Here is a 21,384-nt window from a genome sequence, read left to right as displayed (position 1 = left end):
TATCATTACTAACCTAGTGATCTTTTATCTAATATACAGTATGAAACCACTGACAGGTGATGTGATTAACATTCATTATCTCATTACAATGACACCTGTCAAGGGGTGGGATAAATTAGGCAGCAAGTGAACAGTCAGGTCTTGAAGTTGATGTGTTGGAAGCAGAAATGGGCAAGTTTAAGGATCTGCGAGACTTTGACAAGGGCCGAATTGTGATGACTGGGACATAGCATTTCCAAAACGGCAGATCTTGTGGCTGTTCTTTTTTTTTTTTTTTTTTTTGGACATTGTACATTTACGGCATTTGGCAGACGCTCTTTTCCAGAGCGACTTACATTTATCTCATTTATACAACTGAGCAGTCGTCAGTTAAGGTCCTTGCTCGAGGGCCCTGCTCCCATCCTTACAGTCTGTAGGAGAACTTTAAATGGCATTAGAAAATCATGGCATTGGCAACTGGTGGTCGAATCCAAAGTTACCAACGGAATCGATTCCATACTTGAAACCGATTCCTCTCAACAATGAAAGATTTCGATATTAATCCCGGTGTAAAAATGGCAGCTGTGTGTAAATTAATGTTGAAATGATAGAATGGTATTTCTACTTTATGTACTTTCAACTGTAATAATGTATTGTCTACTACTGCACTGTCGTTTTAGCTTTTGCAATGAATCAAGAAAATTGATGTGTGGAAGCAACTCTATCAGCTCCAGATTCCCAGCACCTGGAATCAGAATCCGTGTTGGCTTTAAAGTATTTTTTAAAGTTGGCTTTAAAGGATTTTAAATTTCATTTACATTTCGCACTTTAGTTAGTCGTGACTCTTGGCATGCTGGAGAAACACATTTTTTGTACCTTAAAAAAAACCCAGATATATTACCTGAAGGTAGAAGACCAAACAACCGTTCAAAAAACTTCGGAGTAGTGCTGTTGCAAAATGGCGGTTGTACTAATTCAAATTTAAATGTTTTTTATTGGCTATTGGTTATAAAAGCAACGTTACTTCGCATATTTGCTCCATTTCCGAAAAGTGACTGCAGCCAAGTCTTCCTTCGCCATAGAGGGCGATGTGAACTTCCTTGCCGTCTGTAACCTGCCACCAGCGAGGGAGAGTAAATAGCCGAGCATGTCTACCTTGCAGGATGTATAAAGCGAAGTATTTTGACCTTTTTGTCTTTTTAGATGAGATTTAAATTCGGACCACATCTGCTATTACGTTTTAATAGCATAACGTTTTCATGAAATAAAATGGCGGCCAACATCAAAGATAAAGAAGCTTTTCAGAGGCTGAACTTCCTCTATCAAGTGAGTAAGCTAGAAAAGTTTTTTGCTCATCATCGTGGGATCTCTGAAAATTAAATAAATAAAATGTTTCTTGTGTCTTTAAGGCTGCACATTGTGTATTGGCTCAAAACCCGAAGAACACTGAACTGGCCCGATTTTACTGCTTCACCCAGAAGACCATAGCCAAACGCCTGGTGCTGAGACAGTGAGTAGCAGGGATTACTACGTCTGTTTTCAAGTTTTAATACATATAAGACATTAAAGAGTAAATGGCAGTTTGTGTATTTCAAATGTTCATCAGTGGAAATTGTTTTAATAATGCAACTCCCATCCACATAGAGATCCCTCAGTGAAAAGGACCATGTGTAGGAAATGCTGTGCTTTACTGATACCTGGGGTTACAGCAACTGTCAGACAAAGAAGTAAGTTTTCTCCTTCATTTGCAACAAAAACATGAGCATTTTAATTCTGAGATTGGTGGTAGGTGCAACAAAATCCTTTCCGTTAGTTGTATCTTCATGAACTAATTTCACTTTTGGAATACTAAAATAATATTTACACATTCAAAGGCAAAAAAAAAAAAAAAAAAATCCACACTGGTTTATGATAATGTTTTAAGAACTACTTTCAGTCATTAAAGTAAGTCTAGTAAATGTGTGTTTCTTAAATTGTTTGGCATTTTATCTGGTTAAATCTCAAAACGCTCTTCCGTTGGGTCTATAGTGGTCTGTGTAGGGCCACCAGAGTTATTCCCTATGTAGTACGCATATATGTAGTGGAATATAGAGAGCAATTAGGGATTTAGACTAACTGTGTTATCCCTTGTTGCCCAAGAAGTGTGAAATGTAGCTAAATTTCAGCAACAAGAAAATGTTACCATAGGTAAATAAGTTAAATCCATCTGAAATATTAAAGTTTAAAAACTGTATTGCCGCTCTCTGATTTTCTTTGCTTAACAGGGAGGTGATTTATGTGTTCTGTGGTATGGAGTAACTTAATATATGCATTTTATGTGGCAATATAAATTTATCAGGTACTCGAATGCCATTTTAAAGGAATTGGACAGCTGTAACCTATGTAACCATGTTGGTAGCTAACTAAGTTTTGAATCTTCCCTTGTGTGTGTGCCATTACTATAAGTACTACTGCAGACTTCTCAACTGCAATTTCCAATGCCTAAAAATCATATCTAACAAATAAATCAAATTTGCTTGCTGTGTAAACAAAACATTCTTAATTTGCTTGTCTGTGTTTTATCTGTTGAAGGTTCTCAGAGGCAGCGTGCAACACTAATACGATGTCTCAGCTGTGGGCAAACCAAAAAGTATCCCAACAACCCAAAACATCAGTTGTGGGTGGACAAACCAGAGGCTCAGTTAGAGAATCAGCTTCAGCCAGGTACAACTTACAGCCCTATATTCCATTTATTTATTTGTTTATTTGTGTTTTTTTTTCTTTATTATTTTTTCTCATATTCATTCAGGCTTGGAGTAGGCATGTGATGATGATTTATTGTACCGTGTACATAGCATGAATTATATGAATTAATTCTTATCATGGAAGACTTGTCCCTTTCAGAACAGCATAAGGACAGCTGTTAATATGTAATATGTTAACATCAGTATGTTTATCAGATGAAATTCCCCTTAAAATCTGAAAAAACACTTTCAGTCTGACTGAATAATATGCTTACAAATGTGGGGTTTTTTTTCCTTTTTAAATTAAAATGTCTTAGGAATAATAATCTGGTATGCAAATACCTTAACATTACCTGCTATGTACACTCAATGAGCACTTTATTAGTAACACCTGTACACCTACTCATTCATGCAATTGTCTGATCAGCCAATCATGTGGCAGCAGTGCAAAAAATCATGCAGGTATAGATCAGCAGCTTCAGGTAATGTTCATGTCAACCATCAGAATGGGGAGAAAAATGTGATCTCAGTGATTTTGACTGTGGCATGACTGTTGGTGCCAGACAGGCTGGTTTGAATATTTCTATAAACTGCCGATCACCTGGGATTTTCACGCAGAGCAGTCTCTAGAGTTTACTCATAACAGTACAATAAAAAAAAAAAAAACGTCCAGTGAGTTCTGTGGACGGAAACGCCTTGTTGAGGGAAGAGGTCAACAGAGAATGGCCAGACTGGTTTGAGCTGACAAAGACTACACTAACTCAAATAGCCACTCTGTACAACTGTGGTGAGCAGAATTCACAACACATCGAACCTTGAGGTGGATGGGCTACAACAGCAGAAAACCATGTCGGGTTCCACTTCTGTCAGCCAAGACCAGAAAGCTGAAAGTGCACTTGAAACATCTGCAGGAATTGTGTGATGCAATCAAGTCAACATGGACCAGAATCTCAATGGAATTTTTCCAACATCTTGTGGAATCCATGCCATGAAGAATTGAGGCTGTTTAGAGAGCAAAGTGAGGCCCTACCCAGTATTAGTATAGTGTTCCTAATAGTAGACTGCTCAGTGAGTGTACATGTCCAAATAAAGGGCAATCATATAAGCTGTGCCTTTAGTTTATTTTGACAACATGGCATGTCTAATGTTAACTTGCATGATTTTTGCAAGATATGCTTATACAGGAATGTTACTTTTTGTCTATCTCATATAGACTGAGGTTCTGATCAGGTTTTAAAATTTCACTTTAATTTCCTTTTAATGGAGCAGTATAACACACTCTGTTATTTTTATAAATTTATTCATTTATTTTTGTATGTTTACAGAAGCCAGTCCATCATCCAACAATTTCACCCAGAAGGATAAACCTGACAAATCCAGTACTGTGGCTCCTGTGATCCAGGACACTGCCTCTTGAGTTCAAACTCTGAACTCCTTTATTTTCATCACTGCAGCATTAGAAGTTTGCTGCTGTGACTTTAAAGTTAGGTGAAGATAACAGTGAGAACAGAATCATTACAAGCCAGCTGTGCTAATGCTTAGTTAACTTTATATTTCAGACTGCAACAAATGCTTGGGATGGCAGATTCATGTAATTCAGAGGTAAATCCCAGCTGCAATGTGTAGAGTATCGAGTAATTCTGGTATCTGCCCAGTGTACGCTGTTAAACAGAAGCCCAAAAATACTTAATTTATTAATTTAGGATTTATGCTAATACTTTAGCCTTTACATGCACATCCTAGGAAGCATGATGTCATTGTGTAAAGTTTGACATTAAAGTGTAAACTGTTCAGTAGAAAAATAAATTGCAGTAAAAGCTTTGCATGTTGTGAGTGACTCAAAAAGAATTTTGTATATATTTATTAAAATGGTTCCTTTTTGTGTGCGAAAAAAAACACAGTGAGATGACACATACATATTTTATTCTTGCAAAATGTATAAAACTACTTGTTTTTCTTGCCTGGTGAGCTTTTTCCCCCCTCTAGTAAATAAATATTATAAAGCCATCAGCTTAGGATGTGACCTTGGCATATCAGAATTCTGCATTAAGGTGGAAATATGTAATGATATTTTAAAGTAAATTTATATTTTGAAGTTAATGCACAGTGTCTCATGAACTTTTCTCTTCAGATGTTTTTCTTTTTGGAAGACGATGGCGTGCCTTTTTTGAGAAAAGCAGGTTCTTGGTGAAAAGCAAAGGGATGTTACCCATGTAGAGAAGCAATGCCAGGGTCATGCCTAAAAAATATTAATCATAATATTTACCACATGATGTAAAATATGTCTAGATTTAAATGAGTCTGTATGATATCACAAAAAGATGACTGGTTATATGTAAAAGGCCATATTGTTAAGAACATTAAGTTATTAAGACATTAGAGGTAGAATTTGTGATTACATGCATTAGAAATCCTTAAGTTAAAGTAAAAACATTGAGCATGTTGGTGTTTTTTTGTCCAGCTTACCAATGAGGGGCCCAAGCCAGTAGACTACAGCATATTCCCAGAAGGTGTGTCCAGGACAATTGAAAGTAAGCACATAAGCAAGCGATGGGTTGACGTAAGCAGAAGTGTACTTGTTTCCTTGGGAACACAGAACGTAAAGGACATAAAAAGTCTACACACCCCTGTTAAAATTAGAAGTTTTTGTGATATAAAAAAACCAAGATAAATCATATCAGATATCTTTCCAGCTTTAATGTGATATAGCAACCAACAAATTACAAGTGAAAAATAAACAGAAATATTTTAGGGGAGAAAAAAGAAAAGGACAAGTCTTACAAAGACCTGGTTGCATAAGTGTGCATACCCTAAACTAATACTTTGTTAAAGCACCTTTTGCTTGTAATACAGCACTCAGTCTTTTTGGTTAAGAGTCTACCATGTTAGCATATCTTAATTATTCTACTCGTCCTTGCAAAAATGGTCCAGATCTGTTCAACTGTAAGGGAATGTCCTGTGCACAGCCCCCTTCAAGTCAATCCACATGTTTTAAATAGGATTTAGATCTGGGTTCTGACTGGACCATTCCAAAATGCAGATCTGACATGATTTATCTTGGTTTATTTTTTTTTTACATCATAAAAACCTGGAATTTTAACAGGGGTGTGTGGACTGTATGCACTGTAGCAACTGGAGTCATTATAAATAATAAAAATGAAATGATATATATACACAAACACACACACACACCCCTCCGTTCCCTGAATTTGTTGTGGGAAATGTCAGCTGGCAAGAACAGATTGTGCTGTCTGAATATTTTTATTATATTTTTTATTTCTTACACAAAAAGTTCATGCCTGGTTTCATTATAACTGCCTTCAACTTCATTGTATATCTTCTACACAGCATTTAGATCCTCTTAGCTGTAATAAAGAAGATACAAACTTTTGCACTCGACTGTCCCAAATCTTAACATGCCACTGAGTTATTTCATCAGTGTGGTAGTAAGCATGCTATGTTGACTGAGTGATATGCATGTGAAAAGAGGATACAACTTGTCTTACAACATGCCAACTATGCCTAATAGAAACAAAACCACATTAAAGACTATGCAAAAAAAATCAATTTCTATGAATATGTAAAAAACAAAACAAAACTATAACACCTGGAAGAACCCCTGGCATTCATATTCTGATATTCGGATCAGGGTATTGGAATTTAAATAGCTACATCCAGGTGAATGAGCAGGATTTTACTTAATTTCATAATTAACAGTGCTCTCAAAGCCATCACTTTTAGGGTTCCAGGATTGTGTCTTATTTATCTGTCAGCTTGATAATGAATTATGAGTCGGGTGAGAACACTGTTACTATTCTGACTAACCTGTGTAATAGAGGAAGGTGAGCAGCAGGGCCAGGATGGGAATCCGGAGCAGCTGTGACCTGCAGCGAAGGCTGAGGTCCACCAGGTGAAAAAACAGTGCACTTACAACCTCTGTGATGGTCCCCTGTATCAGGGACACATTCAGTGATGAACTGCACTGAGTCATCATCATGACCTTGATCATATGCATGTCCGTGAGCTCCATCGCCCAATACCACCCGGCAAAGAGCAGGGCAAGCTGGGCACCTCCAAGCTGAGCTGCTATGCTAAGAGAAGAGGATACTGCTCCTGTCTCTTTTTGTAAGTACCCCATTAGAGTAACTGAAGGGTTTCCAGTGACTCCTTGCATGATGACTCCGTGGACAATCAAGGCAAGGAAAAGCATGGTGAGGGTAACGTCCTGCCCCAGGCCTCCAGCCCACTGACCAATCTCGGAAATGGTTTGCACTTCCAGCCGAAATGCTGCAAGTGCAAAAGCTGCAATAAACTCCGAAAGAAAGCTCCATCGTGGCCTCCATTGTGTCACCAGAGCTTTGGCAAATCCACATACTACCACTACACTGATGAAGTAACCCAGTGTTATGTTAAGGCCTGACATTACAAGGACAGTGCAGCGGTGGTTAAGTTACAGAGGAAGGAAAGAAATATGAGCTCCCCAGGCCTGTATTTACTCCCAGTCTGTGATAACGTGGCAAATTCACATGCAAGTTTCTTATCAAAGATTTCCTCACCTTTGCGTTTTCATATCTTGAGCCAAACCCCCTCCTCAAGGCCATGTGGAAAATCTGGCAGTGTGCTGGAGTCACAAACACACAAGTGTCATGTAGCAGCACGAAATCTTTCAGTTAATAGCACCTATACCTGACAATTTGATCACAATATTTACTTTTGCTGTTAAACAGTGAGACATTTAGCACTTACGCGAGAATAAATTGTCTCCCTATTACACAAAACAGCGCAAAAAAAGACGAGTGGTTGGACAAAACATTGACATTGCGTGCTATATATTGACTTTGTCATCCTGACATATTGTAGACCAAATAGCTTTCTTTCTGTTAAGAAAAGGCAAGCAATGTGTAAACTTCAAAATTGTACATAATACATGCACAAAAGTTCAAGAGATGTAGCATGTAGCTAAACGGTGCTTGTGGGTTGTCACACTTTAAATACATCCATATTTTCATAACAAGATTATAGAGACACGTTCATTCAGCATTTTAATGACGTTCGCGAAATCCTTTCCCATGCCTCGTTGGCGCAGTAGGCAGCGCGTCAGTCTCATAATCTGAAGGTCGTGAGTTCGAGCCTCACACGGGGCAAGGTTTTTTTTTTTGTTATTGTTTCTGTGCTTCTAAATCAACACCGCGTTTACAGTATAGTGAACACATACGTTTAACAAATTAAATATACGAAACTGTATAAGTTCCTCAGTACTTTCAGAACTGCAAATGTTATATCGTTCATACAAAAGACTATGTACAGTCATTGGTTTATACTGACTCCTGAGTGCGGTGGCAGGTTTAGCTGTGTCATGGCGCCCTCTTGTGTTCATGCCTTCGTGCACCATTGTGCACAATTGATCTTGAAATTATCAGGCAAAATCAAGTTCTCGTTGCGTGCTTTTATTTTTTTCAGTAACAATTACAACTCCATAAACAAAGCAGATCGGATAAAGTTTTCTACTGTCTGAATCTTTAAAAATGTAAAAATTCTTAAAATATTTTACAGACTTTAATTTCCCCCCTTCTTTTCAGTGTTAACTTATTTTTGTACACATTAAGGTGTCATCAAAATCATGATGCATATGATGCAAATGTCTTGAAATATTGTGATTTGATGTTAGCATTTTAGCACACTTTTCTTTAATTGTGGCATGTGGGGGCGTGGTTTAGCAGGAGACTAAAGCGGGAGTGTGGGGGGATGAGCAAATTAGTGGTTTGTAGAGGCACGGAAAAAAAAAAAATTCCAGTCATCTCACTCTGAGTCCGCTGTGTCCTTGATCTGCATAGTGTCACACTGGTGCCGAAACCCAGGAGGAAGCAGCTCAGAGAACATAGTCATACAGACATGCAGTCCAGTCGCTGTCCAGTCCAGTTGCTTTCGCCCAGGCCATCCAGTCCCTAGCACAGATGCAGGAGAAGCTCAAGCTCCTGTGAGTCTGCAACAGCAGCAGGAGATTCTGACCAGAGTGGTGGACAAGCAAGCAGCCATCCAGAGCCTGCTAACTTCCTCCTCCCCTCCTGTGAGCACCCCTTCAGCATTCTGGTGCCCAGCTGCCCATAGTCTGCCACCTGAGTGCAAGTTAGACAACACGGCAGTGAGGAAGGCAGTGCTTGAGCAAGTTGAATTGTCGCCAGAGGAACATTATCAGCGCTTCTGATCCATGCCATTACAGGAGGATCGTCCATTCACATACGCTCAGCAACTCCTGGACTCCTGCAAACGCTGGCTGCCACTGGACCCTGCCCAACCTGGGAAGGTCATTGAATGGGTGACACTGGATCAGTTTTTTCCATCAGGTGCTGGCCGGAACATTGGAGTGGGCCCAGTGCCACTCGGCCTCCAAGATTCCTCCTACCCTGGCACCACGGAAGAAGAGACTGCTTCTGCCTGCATCTCCCCGGAGTTCAGCAGCCCCACCTCCTGCACGTTCCTTTCCCTCACGAGTGCCAGTAGGGAAGCGCCAACTTGCACAATGGCAGTGATCACAGAGAGCATGGGCCAATCCCAGTCTTGCTCTAACTTTTTTTTTTCCTTCTCCTTCTCCCCAGGGTGCCATGGAGTCCCGGAGAGCTGGAACAAGGCCCGGGCAAGTCTGCTGGGGCTACAGAGAACAGGGGCATTTGCAGGCAGAGTGCTCAAGGATGGATGTGAATCAGGTGCTATGGATCTCTGCAGTCCCACAGCCCTTCCCCAATCTGGAGCCGACAGACAGAGAGCTGGTTAGCACTCAAGGGGTATAGATAGGGCCTTGGTGGATTTGGGCAGTGTTCAGATGAGGTTTTCAGCAGTGTTCAAGACAAAGCTTTGGAAAGGTGCTGGAAGGTGAAGGTAAAGTGTATTCATGGGGATGTGCACACAATTACGTATAAGGAACAAAACCACGGTGGCAGTTAGTCCCTTATCTTTCTCACCCAGTAATCTTGGGAATGGATTGGCCTGGGTTTCAGGAGCTCACCGCATATATAAACCTGGGTGGATCCCGGCAATCAGAACGGTGTGGGGTCTGAGCCTCCTTTGTGTGAGGTCCATTGTGTGAGCAGGTTCAGGCGGGTAAGCGGTGGGATGGCTGGGCCTTCTGAGGGAGGTACCCCGCCTCCTCACCTTGATCCCCCAGTGGATTTGCCACTGGAACTTCATGTGGCGATACTTAAAAAAATGCCTTCAATTAGGTGGCAGTGATTGAAGGCTAGAAAGTCCAAGATGGGATGGTGCTAACCTTTCCCCATTTTTCTGTTATCCATGATTGGTTATACGGAGTGAGCCGGAACACTAAAACTGGAGAATCCATGATCCAGTTGTTGGTACTGAAAAACTGCAGGGCACCTTGGGGTAGAGAAAGAAAAACAGCATGTTAAATAAGCATCTACAAATGAGAGACATGTTAATTTGCTCGTTCCCCCACATTTCCCCTGCAGACTCCCACTAAACCATACCCCTACCTGCCACAGTAGAACAAGTACCTACAGTGTTGTTATGGGCTATTATGTCAAATTTACCAAGAATAGAAGGGGGAAAAAAGACTCAAGCTGATCAAAGCCCCACATAAAGGTAACATAGAACAAGGTTACATAACATGCAGGACAACATGTGTACTGTGTGCAAAATATTAAGAAACATAATAGTACAGGACAGTGTGAGGTAAGGAAATGTGACAAGATGCGACAAAAATTAGCAGAGGTTTGCACACTAATATCCTATAGTGCCTTATAGGCTTATAGGAAAATGTTAATAAAATTCAGAGGTGATTATTATTAAGATGAATCAGCTCTTAAGTATGCCAGGAAGGGACCAGGTCAAGAGCTTCAGTTAATGTTCCCAACAAACATTAGCACACCGAAACTGAAGACCAGTTAACGTTTGTCAACTGGCTAGTTTCAGTGTGCTAATGCTTGTTGTCGACATTAACTGAAGCTCTCGACCTGTATGTGCATGATTTTATGCATTGTGCTGCCGCAACATGATTGGCTGTGATTTGAGTCTGTATAATTTTTCACAAGTACATCAAATAGAAAAAAAAAAAGTTCAAGTGTATCTTTACCAGTTAAACAATCCACTCAAACTTTACCAGCTATTTCTGAAATTCCATATAGTCTACTGTTGTCTTCTAATCTAGTCCATAGCTTTCAGTAGCTAATCTTAGCTTGAGGCCTGTCTGCATGCTAGCTTTAGCCAATGATAAATAAGTTAATAAATGTTGATCGAGTTTCTTAAGCCTATAGGTCACACTGCACCAACAATCACCAACTTTTAAAAATTGGTCGTTGGATTTAGAATGTTGGGAAACACAACTGTCTTGTTCACACTGCCCCAACAGACACCAACAAACTTTTTTTACGGACAGTCAGACTGGTTTAAAAATGATCTTTTTACCACAATCAAAATTTTACTATTACTAGTGTCTTTATGCGTTGTTCTTCACCAGAAAAGATGAAGAGTGAAACGAAAGAGGTTGTGGGCAAAGCCTTGTTTGTTGTGACGTGAGAGACGGGGTGCTTACTTAAATTTATGCAGAGAACTGCAGACAGAGGATGTGCGGAGCTTTCAAAATTTTGCTCAGTTTGCCCCCAAGCAGTTTCAACAACTCCTTTAGATGGTGACACCAATCATTCAGAGGCAAACTACAAATTTAGAGATGCCATTTCACCTGATGAACGCCTAATGATTACACTTCGCTTCTTGGCAACAGGTAATAACTAATCTTAGTTTCATCTTTAAAATCCCAAATAAGACAATTTAAGCTACTTGGTGGAAATGTTAATACTGCAATTTCTAAAAGCTTTGTCTTTGTATTGTTTAATGTTCACAGGGGAATCTTTTCTTAACCTGCACTACTTGTTTCAAATTGGATTCTCAGCTTTAACTGGGCTTGTTCCCAAACCATGTAGATCCACCTACCAGGTTCGCTGAGAAAGCCATCTTAAGGTAGGTCATGTTGTAAGCTAAGACCATTAGTAAGTCATACATTATGAACAATATTTTTACACAAGTGTCAGTTATAAACATTTGTTGCAATTTTGTTTTATCATACAACACTGCTCAGACATTCCACAACCTTAGAAACACCGATTGCACATGTTCAGTCGGTGAAAACAAACGCTGACTAACGACAACAGATGCCAACACGGTTAACACACAAATCTGACAAAATCACATGCACAAACGTGTCTGCTGGAGTTGGTCGGTGTCTGTCGGTGCAGTGTGAACTAGGCTTTACATACTCACACATCAAACGAATGAATTTTGGGATCTTTAGTTATTTTTAATAAGTGGCATAGTAGATTTTTGTGTCAGTAGCAGTAAAGCATCTACATAAGCCTCTGCTAATACTTTCCAAGATTTAGGCTCAGATAAAATATAAACAGTACACGTAAATTTACATATACAGAAATGTCTTCTGAAACAAACAAAAGTGTGAAAATCATTTGAATGTAAAACAAGTTATAGTCAATTTTATTAGGGAAGACCAACATCTTTCTATAATGTAGCCTTATGCTATGTTTGAATAAAACTCAGAACTCAGAATTTATGACTAGTAAAAGAACGTCCCCTCAACTCGGAATTTCTATGCGGAAAGTAGAAGGACTCCTCAACACCGCATTCAGTATATGACGTCATAATAATGGCAACTCACATCCTCAGCACTAAAACATCACTTCACTACTTTAAATAAGCTTTTCGTAGTATTCACTTTAGATCAACTGAACTAACATAGACACATTAGTTGTTTAAATCTATAACACTGACTGTACAGTTCATTGTTTTGTGAACGTAAATAGAACGTAAACTCATGATCACTAATATTACCTGGGAAGATTGTTTCTGTTCGTGGTTCATGGCGTCATATAGTGGCCAGATCTCAGTACAACCTCATGTCAATTACAATAGAGGTAGAAATACTTAATAGCCATAATCAAGTCTTATTTTTTAAATATACAATTTAATGTTTTTGAGAGTGTTAGTCTAAGTTAATTAAAATTTTTTGTTCGTGAATGAACATACACTGTGGTTCTGTAACCCCAAGCCGAACACTAATTCTACACTGTAGGTGTAAATTTAAAATAGGGGATTTTGGGTAATGTAGAATTAATTTAAAACTACATAGTTATTAGAAACATTAATTAACTGAGCACATCATAGATTTATTGAAGAGTGTAAATACTCTTTCAGTAAATGTATAATGATTTCTATTTGTGTAGACTGCGTGCCATTGTGTACTCCAGGTCCAAATTGGTTTTGTCTTGATGATTAACTATCCTACTTGTGCAATAGCTGATTAAGTTGGTGTGTTTGTGTGTGTGTGTTGCTTGGCACTCATGCAGCTATAGAAAGGGGAAAGTAAGAGGAGAGGGGGTGCAGGCTGCAGAGTCCCAGCCAACTCCCCTCCTCTCTGAATTAGGCAGCAGCGCTTCTTTTAGCTCCTGTGAGTCTTCTGAGCTGCTGGGAATTCATAAGCATGTGAAATTCACCGCAGCTCTCTTTCAGGATATTACCAAAACTTGTCTTCATAAATACTGGACCGTAGGGAATCTTCCTGGGTAATTCTGCAGAATAGCTTTGCACTTCTTTGTCACTCTGTTATTATAGGAGACTATGGATTGAAATGGTGCAATGCTCCGTGAGACAGTGTGGCGAGTTTGGATCTGTTGGATATTGATGAGTTTTGGGCCTCAGTGGGGAGTTCAGAGCGCAGGTGCACATAGCTGCCACGAAGTTAAAACAGCTTTCCAACTGCGGCAGATTGGCCCTTTAAAATGGGTCCCAGAAACAGCGGCAACAGGTTGGTTTGTGTCTAAGCTGAAGAATTTACATGAAGAAAAGTACCAATGTGTCAAGAATATTTTACTTATTTTTAATTGACAAAAACCATCATGTGTTGTGATTCTGTGAAATCTTTGGGTGCTTTTTTGCAGCATATTGGACAGGAAATAGAGTGGCTTACAAATTGTGAATAGTTAATAATTTCATCCAAAATATAAAGACCAATGATTGTAGGCATAATGTAGGTATATCTAATACACTGTCAGCTGATGGCAGATATAAAATTAGTGACTAGGGGTAGGTGATAATAAGTGAAAATATCATATTATTTAAAGACATCCTTATGATTCACTACATATATAATTTAGCTTACATTCTGCTAACAAAATGGCCGCTGTAATTTCAGTATTTTTTGTCAAACATTTAAAAAATCAAATTAGTGATAGCTTATATTGTAGATTCTTCCTAGCAGAGGAAAAGATTCTTCCTTCATGAGGAAAAGACACCTGAGCTTCAAGAAGTTCACTGGATGCTTTTTCTAAAGAGTTCTAAGAGAAAGTTCTTTTTGGGGGCATTTCAGAAATGTTATATAAAATATATCCATATGTAAATTTTAAAAAATCACTTACAGGCACCAAGATGGTTATTTCTTATTAGAAACAAATCTCAAGCATTGGCTTTCAGATTAATACCACTTTACAATCATGGAAATGATAAATTTAGTCTGTCTTTCTGTCTGTTGTTTATTCGTCTATGTACAAGCCTGTCTGTTTGCTTGTCTCACTCTGTGTCTGTCTATCTGACTATCTAATGTGCCTGTCTCTCTCTACGTTTGTGTATTTCTCTTTATGTCCATAAATCAGTCTGTCTGTCTCTTTGTCCACTTTCATGTCAGTATGTCTGTCTATCTGTTTGTTTATATACCTGTCTGTCAATATCTATCCATCTGTTTGTCTATATCTGTCTATGTACAAATCTAAAACTCCAAAGTTAAATCTAAAACTCTAAAATGTTTTTCAGTTTGTCTTTCTGTCGTAAATACTTACAACAGAGTATTTTCCTTTCAGTAGAATCACTTTAGGAAGATAAGAACTCCTAACTTAAGGAATTTTTTAAAAAAGAGTGTGCTCTTTATTTAGAGCTATAGCGCTTATAGGGCATTGTGTTGCCTCATGGATATAGTGCAAATGCAATGAATCAAAAAATTAATTTGCCACATTTGCCAACTAAATTGGTTCATGAAAAAATTAGTTTATAATAATCATTTATTAGATGTGTAATAAGTCAAAAAGGTTTAATTTCAGCATTCACTCTTATTAAATAATTTTAATTATGACATTTAACTATTTTTTTTGTTTTACAACTTTAAATTAAGAGTCAGTCTGTATATATGTGTGAGACAGATTAGAGCATGTGAAAGGTCAGGGAGGACGCAGTGATCCCATTCAGCTGTTGTAATGTGTGGTTTACTCGGCTGTATCAGATTCTCCACATAGGACAGAGTAAAGACATTAGACAGGCAGTTACCGTCCCTAATGCAGGGTTTAGTTCTTTTCTTTAGTTTTTGATTTTTTTAATATAAACAATTTCTAGTATTATATCAATCAGTCATAACATTAAAACCACCTGCCTAATACTGTGTAGGTCCTCCTTGTGCCACCAAAACAGCTCTGACCCATCGAGGCATGGACTCCACAAGACCTCTGTAGTTGAGCTGTGGTATCTGGCACCAAGACCTTAGCAGCAGATCCTTTAAGTCCTGTAAGTTGTGAGCTAGATCTGACTTGTTTGTCTAGCACATCCCACAGATGCTCATTTGGATTGAGATCTGGGGATTCTGGAGGCCAAGTCAACACCTTGAACTCTTTGTCTTCCTTAAACCATTCCTGAACAATTTTTGCAGTGTGGCAGGGTACAATATCCTGCTGAAAGAGGGCACTGCCATTAGGGAATACTGTTGCCATGAAGGGGTGTACTTGGTCTGCAACAATGTTTAGGTAGGTGTTATGTGTCAAAGTAACATCCACATGAAATCTCTTCCCCAGGTAAGCGACACACATGTACCTGGCCATCCACATGATGTAAAAGAAAACGTGATTCATCAGACCAGGCCACCTTCTTCCATTGCTCAATGTCCAGTTCTGCACTATGCACTGTGTGCTCTGACATGTTTCTCTCATAGCCAGCATTAACTTTTTCAGCAATTTGTGCTGCAGTAGCGCTTCTGTCGAATAGGAGCAGACGGGCTAGCTTTCGCTCCACACACTCATCAGTGAGACTTAGGCGCCCATAACCCTGTTGCTGGTTCACTGGTTGTCCTTCCTTGGACCACTTTTGGTAGGTACTCACCACTCCTACACCATACCATACGATACCAGGAACACCCCACGAGACCTGCCATTTTGGCGATGCTCTGACCCAGTTGTATAGCCATCGCATTTTGGACCTTGTCAAACTCGCTCAGATCCTTGCCTATTATGCTTGCCTGTTTTTCCTGCTTCCAACACATCAACTTCGAGAACTGACTGTTCATTTGCTGCCTAATACAGTATATCTCAACCCTTGACAGGTGCCATTGTACTGAGATAATCAATATTATTCATGTCAACTGTCAGTGGTTTTAATGTTATGGCTGACCGGTGTATATTGCTGTGGCGTTCATTTGGCATATCACTTTGTACTGAAATAGCACATTTGGAAAATTCAGTAAACATTGCTTTTAACCCACCTCTTCCATGAACACTTAACTAACCCCTAACTTGTCCCCACTCAAAAAGAAAATTGCACTTACACCTGCTCTTACACCTCTACTCTGTGTACTTTGCTTCTCTAACACTGAATTAAAAATGTCGTATGGTAGCACTACTTGTATTGTTCTCAGCTTGATCTATCGCTTTGCTTGTATTTCTTCATTTGTAAGTTGCTTTGGATAAAAGTGTCTGCTAAATGAATAAATGTAATGACAATTTAATAACATCTTTCTTGTTAAATCTAATTTATGTTAAATATAATTTATAAGATAATTAAGATTTCTTTACATTGTGGGATTCTTTTTATTCTAAGCTTGTGGTGACCACTCGAGTGTTAATGTCTTTGCTCAAGACCCAGTGGTGGCTTTGAGGAAGTCTTGGGATTCGATCCTCAGTGGTGTCCAAAATATAGTTTGTAATGAACTATGTGTTGACCTTTTTATTTAAACTTCTTTCAATAACATGTTGGATTATTTACAATGCAGTTTGACTACCTGCTGATAGTGGTGCAGTGGAATTTAGCCCTCACTTAATCTCTACCTAAAGAGAGGTTTCCTTCAACTGCTGGGCTACCAGCTTTTGGTAGTGAGAGCTTTCACACCCTACTACAGGTTATAAGGTGCATGCAGTGTTATTGAGTCTTAATTTCACTATTTACTAAGGTTTATATATATTTCCTCTATAGATGCGGAGCTCCAAATCTGCAAACACCAGGGTCCGACTTGCTGCACGCGCAAAATGGAGGAGAGCTACCATGCTGCTGCACGCAGAGACACACTGCAGAACATTCTCTCCTACAGCCTTGAGCTAAAGTACCTCATCATTGGCCATGCTGCCGCCATCCAGGGTGAGATTTTATCTTTGATGAGCAACATGAAAACAATGTCACATTTCACATCACAACCTGGAAACTGAATAAGACGATTTAAAGCTTGAAATGAGTAAAAGCATTTAAAAACAGGATGAATAATATTATGTTTCATTAATAATAATCTTATAATAGGAAATATTAGATAAATGTGCTCATATTGAAAATGTTTTCACTTTCAAGATGTATTTATTGCAGTGCAGTTTTGATTTTTTCCTATTTTGATGTCCAAGGAGCAATGACATTCCTGTGCCAGGGGAGGTACTTTTCTATAAAGCAGGAACTGTTGTGGTGAAGCATAAATCATGGTTTATGTCAGATGCAGTGATGCAAAGAAGTGGCAAAACACATCTTAGTGAATGCTTTTGTTTTTACAAAAATGGTAAACCTGAAATTGCACTTGTGTACATGTGTCTGAGCTAAAAACCTACAATTATGTTAACATCATGTTCTACCCAACTCCTTACTGAGTTGCTGTGTTGTGCTCGACACTGTTACTGACCACCAAAAGAGCCTTTCTGTCACTTAATTTAGTCGTCTTTGCTGGAACACATCACATCAAATTGACTGACTTCCGTGTTATGCTGGCTCAGGTAGTATGCTTAATCTGTGCACAATCAATATGGGTGTTTTTCAGTGCGATGGAGAAACAGAAAAACAGTGCAAACATTTTTATATGAAAACCATGGTTATTATAGGTTTTTGTATGTCTATCTTTTTACTGTTATTAAAAGTTTAGTTTTGTTGCTTTTTGGCGAAACACTAGCTGTGTGGTACAGGTTTGCAATATTTCAGAGCTGTCAGCTTAATGAGACTTATAAGTTAATGAGAGAAATTATTTGTATGTTTACACACAAATGCACATATAATCCACTATCTTCAGTGGTTACCTTTTGCACAATTTTACACTTAATTTCAGTTAATGTCACATGGTCTACAGGAAATCTGATGCCTATAAGTTCCAGGTCCTTCTTTTCTATAATTCTTCTCATTCACAGTTCTTATTTGAGAAATGTTTGTGCAATCCACAGGAAACTGAATTGCGTGATTGCTTTCTAATTAGGTCAGCAGGGGTCTTCTTGGTACACAATATGATGTTGGCTCCAAACCAGTTCAGAGAACAAAAAACCCCCAAAAAAACCAAAAGTGCTATGTCAATCATATTCTTTAGAACGTCACCTTATTTTATGTCTGCCTATTTGTCTATCTTTCTTTAATAATACACTCAGAGACACAGTCATCACTGAAATCAAACTTTTAGATACAGGGAATAGCAGTAGATGTTTTAGATTATGATCAAGGCTCATGTTCTCTTCTTTGGACCATTTGCTGAAGTCTTTAGAGGTGAAGGGACTTTTTATTGCTGTTTGAGTAATGATGTTCACACTTTTAGATATAGGAATGATTTCAGATCCACTCAAAGGATGCTTTTTGAAAAGATAAACAGATCCATTGTAATCTGTTTAAACAGTATGCTTACGGTTATTTCATTTGTCTCCCAGCTTGCTGGGATCTTTTCAGTAGGAGTCAGCAGTTTCACACCAAGAGAGAGATGTCCCCCATCTCTCTCCCAACAGAGAGAATATTAAACAAGCGAAATGATAACATTCTTAGAGTATCCCTTGGAGACGCGTCTGTCTTGAACACAACATATTGCTCTATAATGAGGACAGATGAATGGGCCAGAAAAGATCATTTGTGTCCTTTTGTGTTTTTCACAGGATTGTAGCTGGTGTCCTAGTCAACTCAGAGCCAGTTCTTAAAGCTCTTTCATTCCCCTGTGGGAGAGGATTGTAGATTTATACAGTTGTAGTTTCAGTCTTTCACTCAGTAACATTTACTTTGTCCCTGTGTGTGAAGGTGTTCAGTAATCACCAACGAAAGGGGATTACTGGCTGACACTTTAGTGCCTGTGAAATTGGGGTGCATGTTTGTTTGTTTTTTTTACTGTACAACTTGCAGGTTGGACTAGTGGTGAAAAAAAATTCTTTGATGCATTTTTATTCTCTCTAAACAATTATGCATCAGTGCACAGATCTCCATGATCTGAAATTTTAAGGAAATATTTTCAATGTATGTTCAAATACAATGTGAAGTAAGTTGTGTATATTAGAAATTAACTAACTTTGAAAGAAAATGTGTGAGCATATTTTGGAATTGAAGGACAAAAAGTATGGGACAAGAGATATGCTGTGTATAAGTCATACCAAGATAAAATAGTTAGGGAATACAAAAAAATCATGTGAAAATGCAAAATCACATCATATGTTTCCATCCATAGTTGGAGTAAAAAGATTCTTCTGTTGTTCCTGGTCAGCAGAGAACTCAAGCAAGTGGCAAAGCTTCCACGTCATTCAGAACAGTCAAAGTGAATTCAATTCAATTCAATTCAATTTTATTTGTACAGCACTTTTAACAATGAACATTGTCTCAAAGCAGCTTTACAGAACATAAGAAACAAAAAGCATGCAAACAGAAACAAAAACATGCAAACAGTCCTAGATGTTACACAGAATTATCCCTAGTGAGCAAGCCTGAGGCTGGTGAATTACCAGGTCAACTGCAAGTTTCATTGGAAAGGAATCTTGTTGAAAACCTGAGCTTTCACTTAATGTTGTACACCCTGGAGTTGTGATAGAGCATTTTGAGTTATGTTTTAAAACTGCTCAAAAGGTAAAAAAGCCAGTGATGAACAATAATGTTGTAATAAAGATCTAATAAAGATCAAGAAAGATCTAAACAGAAATAACCAGTTACCTCATGTTATTGACTCATTACAGAACAACCTCCACAGGTCATTATAAAGTCCAAAATATGCCCCTAAACAATTTGCTTTTAATTTGTGTTTGTGATTCCCATTAACTGCACAAGAAAGTATGTAAAAGTAGGAGTTTGAGCTGTAACCAAAGTCAAAATGATTCTACTTCAAAATGCAGTATCCCTTCTGCCACATGCCATTTTATTCTCCCCCCCATTTAGCCATCAAGTCACATCCATCCTCAGCAACCCAATAGGCACTAAAAATAAAAAATACTGTACGCTACCTACTCACTGGTCTAAATTAAATCTTGGACCAAGTACAACCTGAGAGGTTCCCCTCAAATATATTACACACTGGAATCCTACACATAAAACTCACCAGTGAGTGGACATGACCTGATCACTAGCATATTCAATGAAATATAACTCTCACTTCATTTCTTAGTGGCCTGATGTGTCAAGGCTTAATCACGTTGCCTTTTATTTGGCCTCTGTGACCTGTGTGAAATTCTGACCTCATCACGCATGCCAATATGGCCAAGTCTCAGCATGTCACACTATCTTCATCTCAAATATCTCCACATGCTTTCATGTATGATGGCAATTTTCACAACACAATAATCCTATACTTATTATTTCTGAACTTTTTTTAAAATCATGGTTCACAATATTATCGTGATATTGTATCAGAAAAACAGTTTGTTTCAGTCAGCATTTTTCAGACTTTCATAGGCCTTTGAATTATGAGATTGCATTTTCAGAGAAAGATGCACACAGTAAGTCCTTATATATGGAATGCAATGGCAGCAGCAATATTTCTTCTACAAGATCAATAATGTTTATTAAATGTGTAACTGACTGTAATATATCTAAATCAATTCTGATCTTTTTATTTGTCTGGACATCAAAATGATGTCCAGGCAATCCACATGCCAACATGGAGGAAACAGCTGACTGTCAGAAACAAATCACTGTGTTTGCCACCAAGCTCATGTACTTCTAGCAATAAAAATCCATTAGTTAATTAGTAATTTAGTCTAAATTTCTAAATTATTATTATTATTATTTTTTTTTTTACCAAATATTCATGGTAAATTTCTTTTTCTTAATTTCCAATTTCTTAAACTCCACAGGTCTTTCTATCCATCCACCCATTGTTTTTAATGCAGGTTTTCTCAAAATTCATTTTTTCTATACCCAGAACCAAAACATGAGACTTGTATTCATGAAATTTAACATGTTCCCTAGTATTACTAATTAGAGGTATATTAAAGAAGAATTTCCCAAAATGTTGATTATTGTTGGATTTATGATAGAGTTTGCAACAGCTTATAAGAGAAATAACAGAAATGATATTCCAACAAAACTTTCTGTAAAAGCCTTTCTGTTGTGATTGTCCTCGCAGTGAAATAAACATTTAACCTTGTCCAAAGACTAGAATTTTTGGTTTTATTAATTATGCAAATGTACATATAATTAAATTGGATAAAGCCTCATT

The 21,384-nt window shown here is 38.2% G+C and overlaps 3 protein-coding genes and 1 non-coding gene across 6 annotated transcripts in view; 3 read left to right on the top strand and 1 right to left on the bottom strand.

Annotated features, from left to right (window-relative positions):
- Window positions 1-1,047: 1,047 nt before the first annotated feature.
- Window positions 1,048-4,523, top strand: rpp21 (ribonuclease P 21 subunit). The gene is made up of 5 exons (XM_034308980.2): window positions 1,048-1,305; window positions 1,389-1,489; window positions 1,624-1,706; window positions 2,551-2,682; window positions 4,028-4,523. The coding sequence occupies exons 1-5, from the start codon at window positions 1,249-1,251 to the stop codon at window positions 4,117-4,119; spliced, it is 465 nt and encodes a 154-aa protein (XP_034164871.1). The 5' UTR covers window positions 1,048-1,248; the 3' UTR covers window positions 4,120-4,523.
- Window positions 4,524-4,608: 85 nt separating this feature from the next.
- aqp12 (aquaporin 12) lies at window positions 4,609-7,239 on the bottom strand. Its single transcript, XM_026930329.3, has 3 exons — window positions 6,528-7,239; window positions 5,169-5,285; window positions 4,609-4,941 (listed from the first exon to the last, which is right to left on the bottom strand). The coding sequence occupies exons 1-3, from the start codon at window positions 7,123-7,125 to the stop codon at window positions 4,814-4,816; spliced, it is 843 nt and encodes a 280-aa protein (XP_026786130.1). The 5' UTR covers window positions 7,126-7,239; the 3' UTR covers window positions 4,609-4,813.
- A 534-nt stretch (window positions 7,240-7,773) lies between these two features.
- On the top strand, window positions 7,774-7,846 carry trnam-cau (transfer RNA methionine (anticodon CAU)). Its single transcript has one exon. It is a non-coding gene; the product is annotated as a tRNA-Met (tRNA).
- A 5,290-nt stretch (window positions 7,847-13,136) lies between these two features.
- Window positions 13,137-21,384, top strand: part of gpc5b (glypican 5b) — a 72,774-nt gene continuing 64,526 nt past the window's right edge. Inside the window, exons 1-2 of one of the 3 annotated variants that reach the window (XM_053237934.1) lie at window positions 13,137-13,527; window positions 16,944-17,105. In XM_053237934.1, the coding sequence (XP_053093909.1) occupies window positions 13,359-13,527; window positions 16,944-17,105 (331 nt within the window). In that variant the 5' untranslated portion in view covers window positions 13,137-13,358. The remainder of the gene's footprint in view (window positions 13,528-16,943; window positions 17,106-21,384) is intronic. The other 2 variants (XM_034308427.2, XM_026930328.3) reach the window with 2 other exon arrangements.

Source organism: Pangasianodon hypophthalmus, chromosome 11 (genome assembly GCF_027358585.1).
Source record: "Pangasianodon hypophthalmus isolate fPanHyp1 chromosome 11, fPanHyp1.pri, whole genome shotgun sequence".
In the NCBI taxonomy this organism is placed as follows: Eukaryota; Metazoa; Chordata; class Actinopteri; order Siluriformes; family Pangasiidae; genus Pangasianodon; species Pangasianodon hypophthalmus.
Note: the sequence above shows the minus strand (reverse complement) of the source record. Positions and strands in the feature narration are given on the sequence as shown.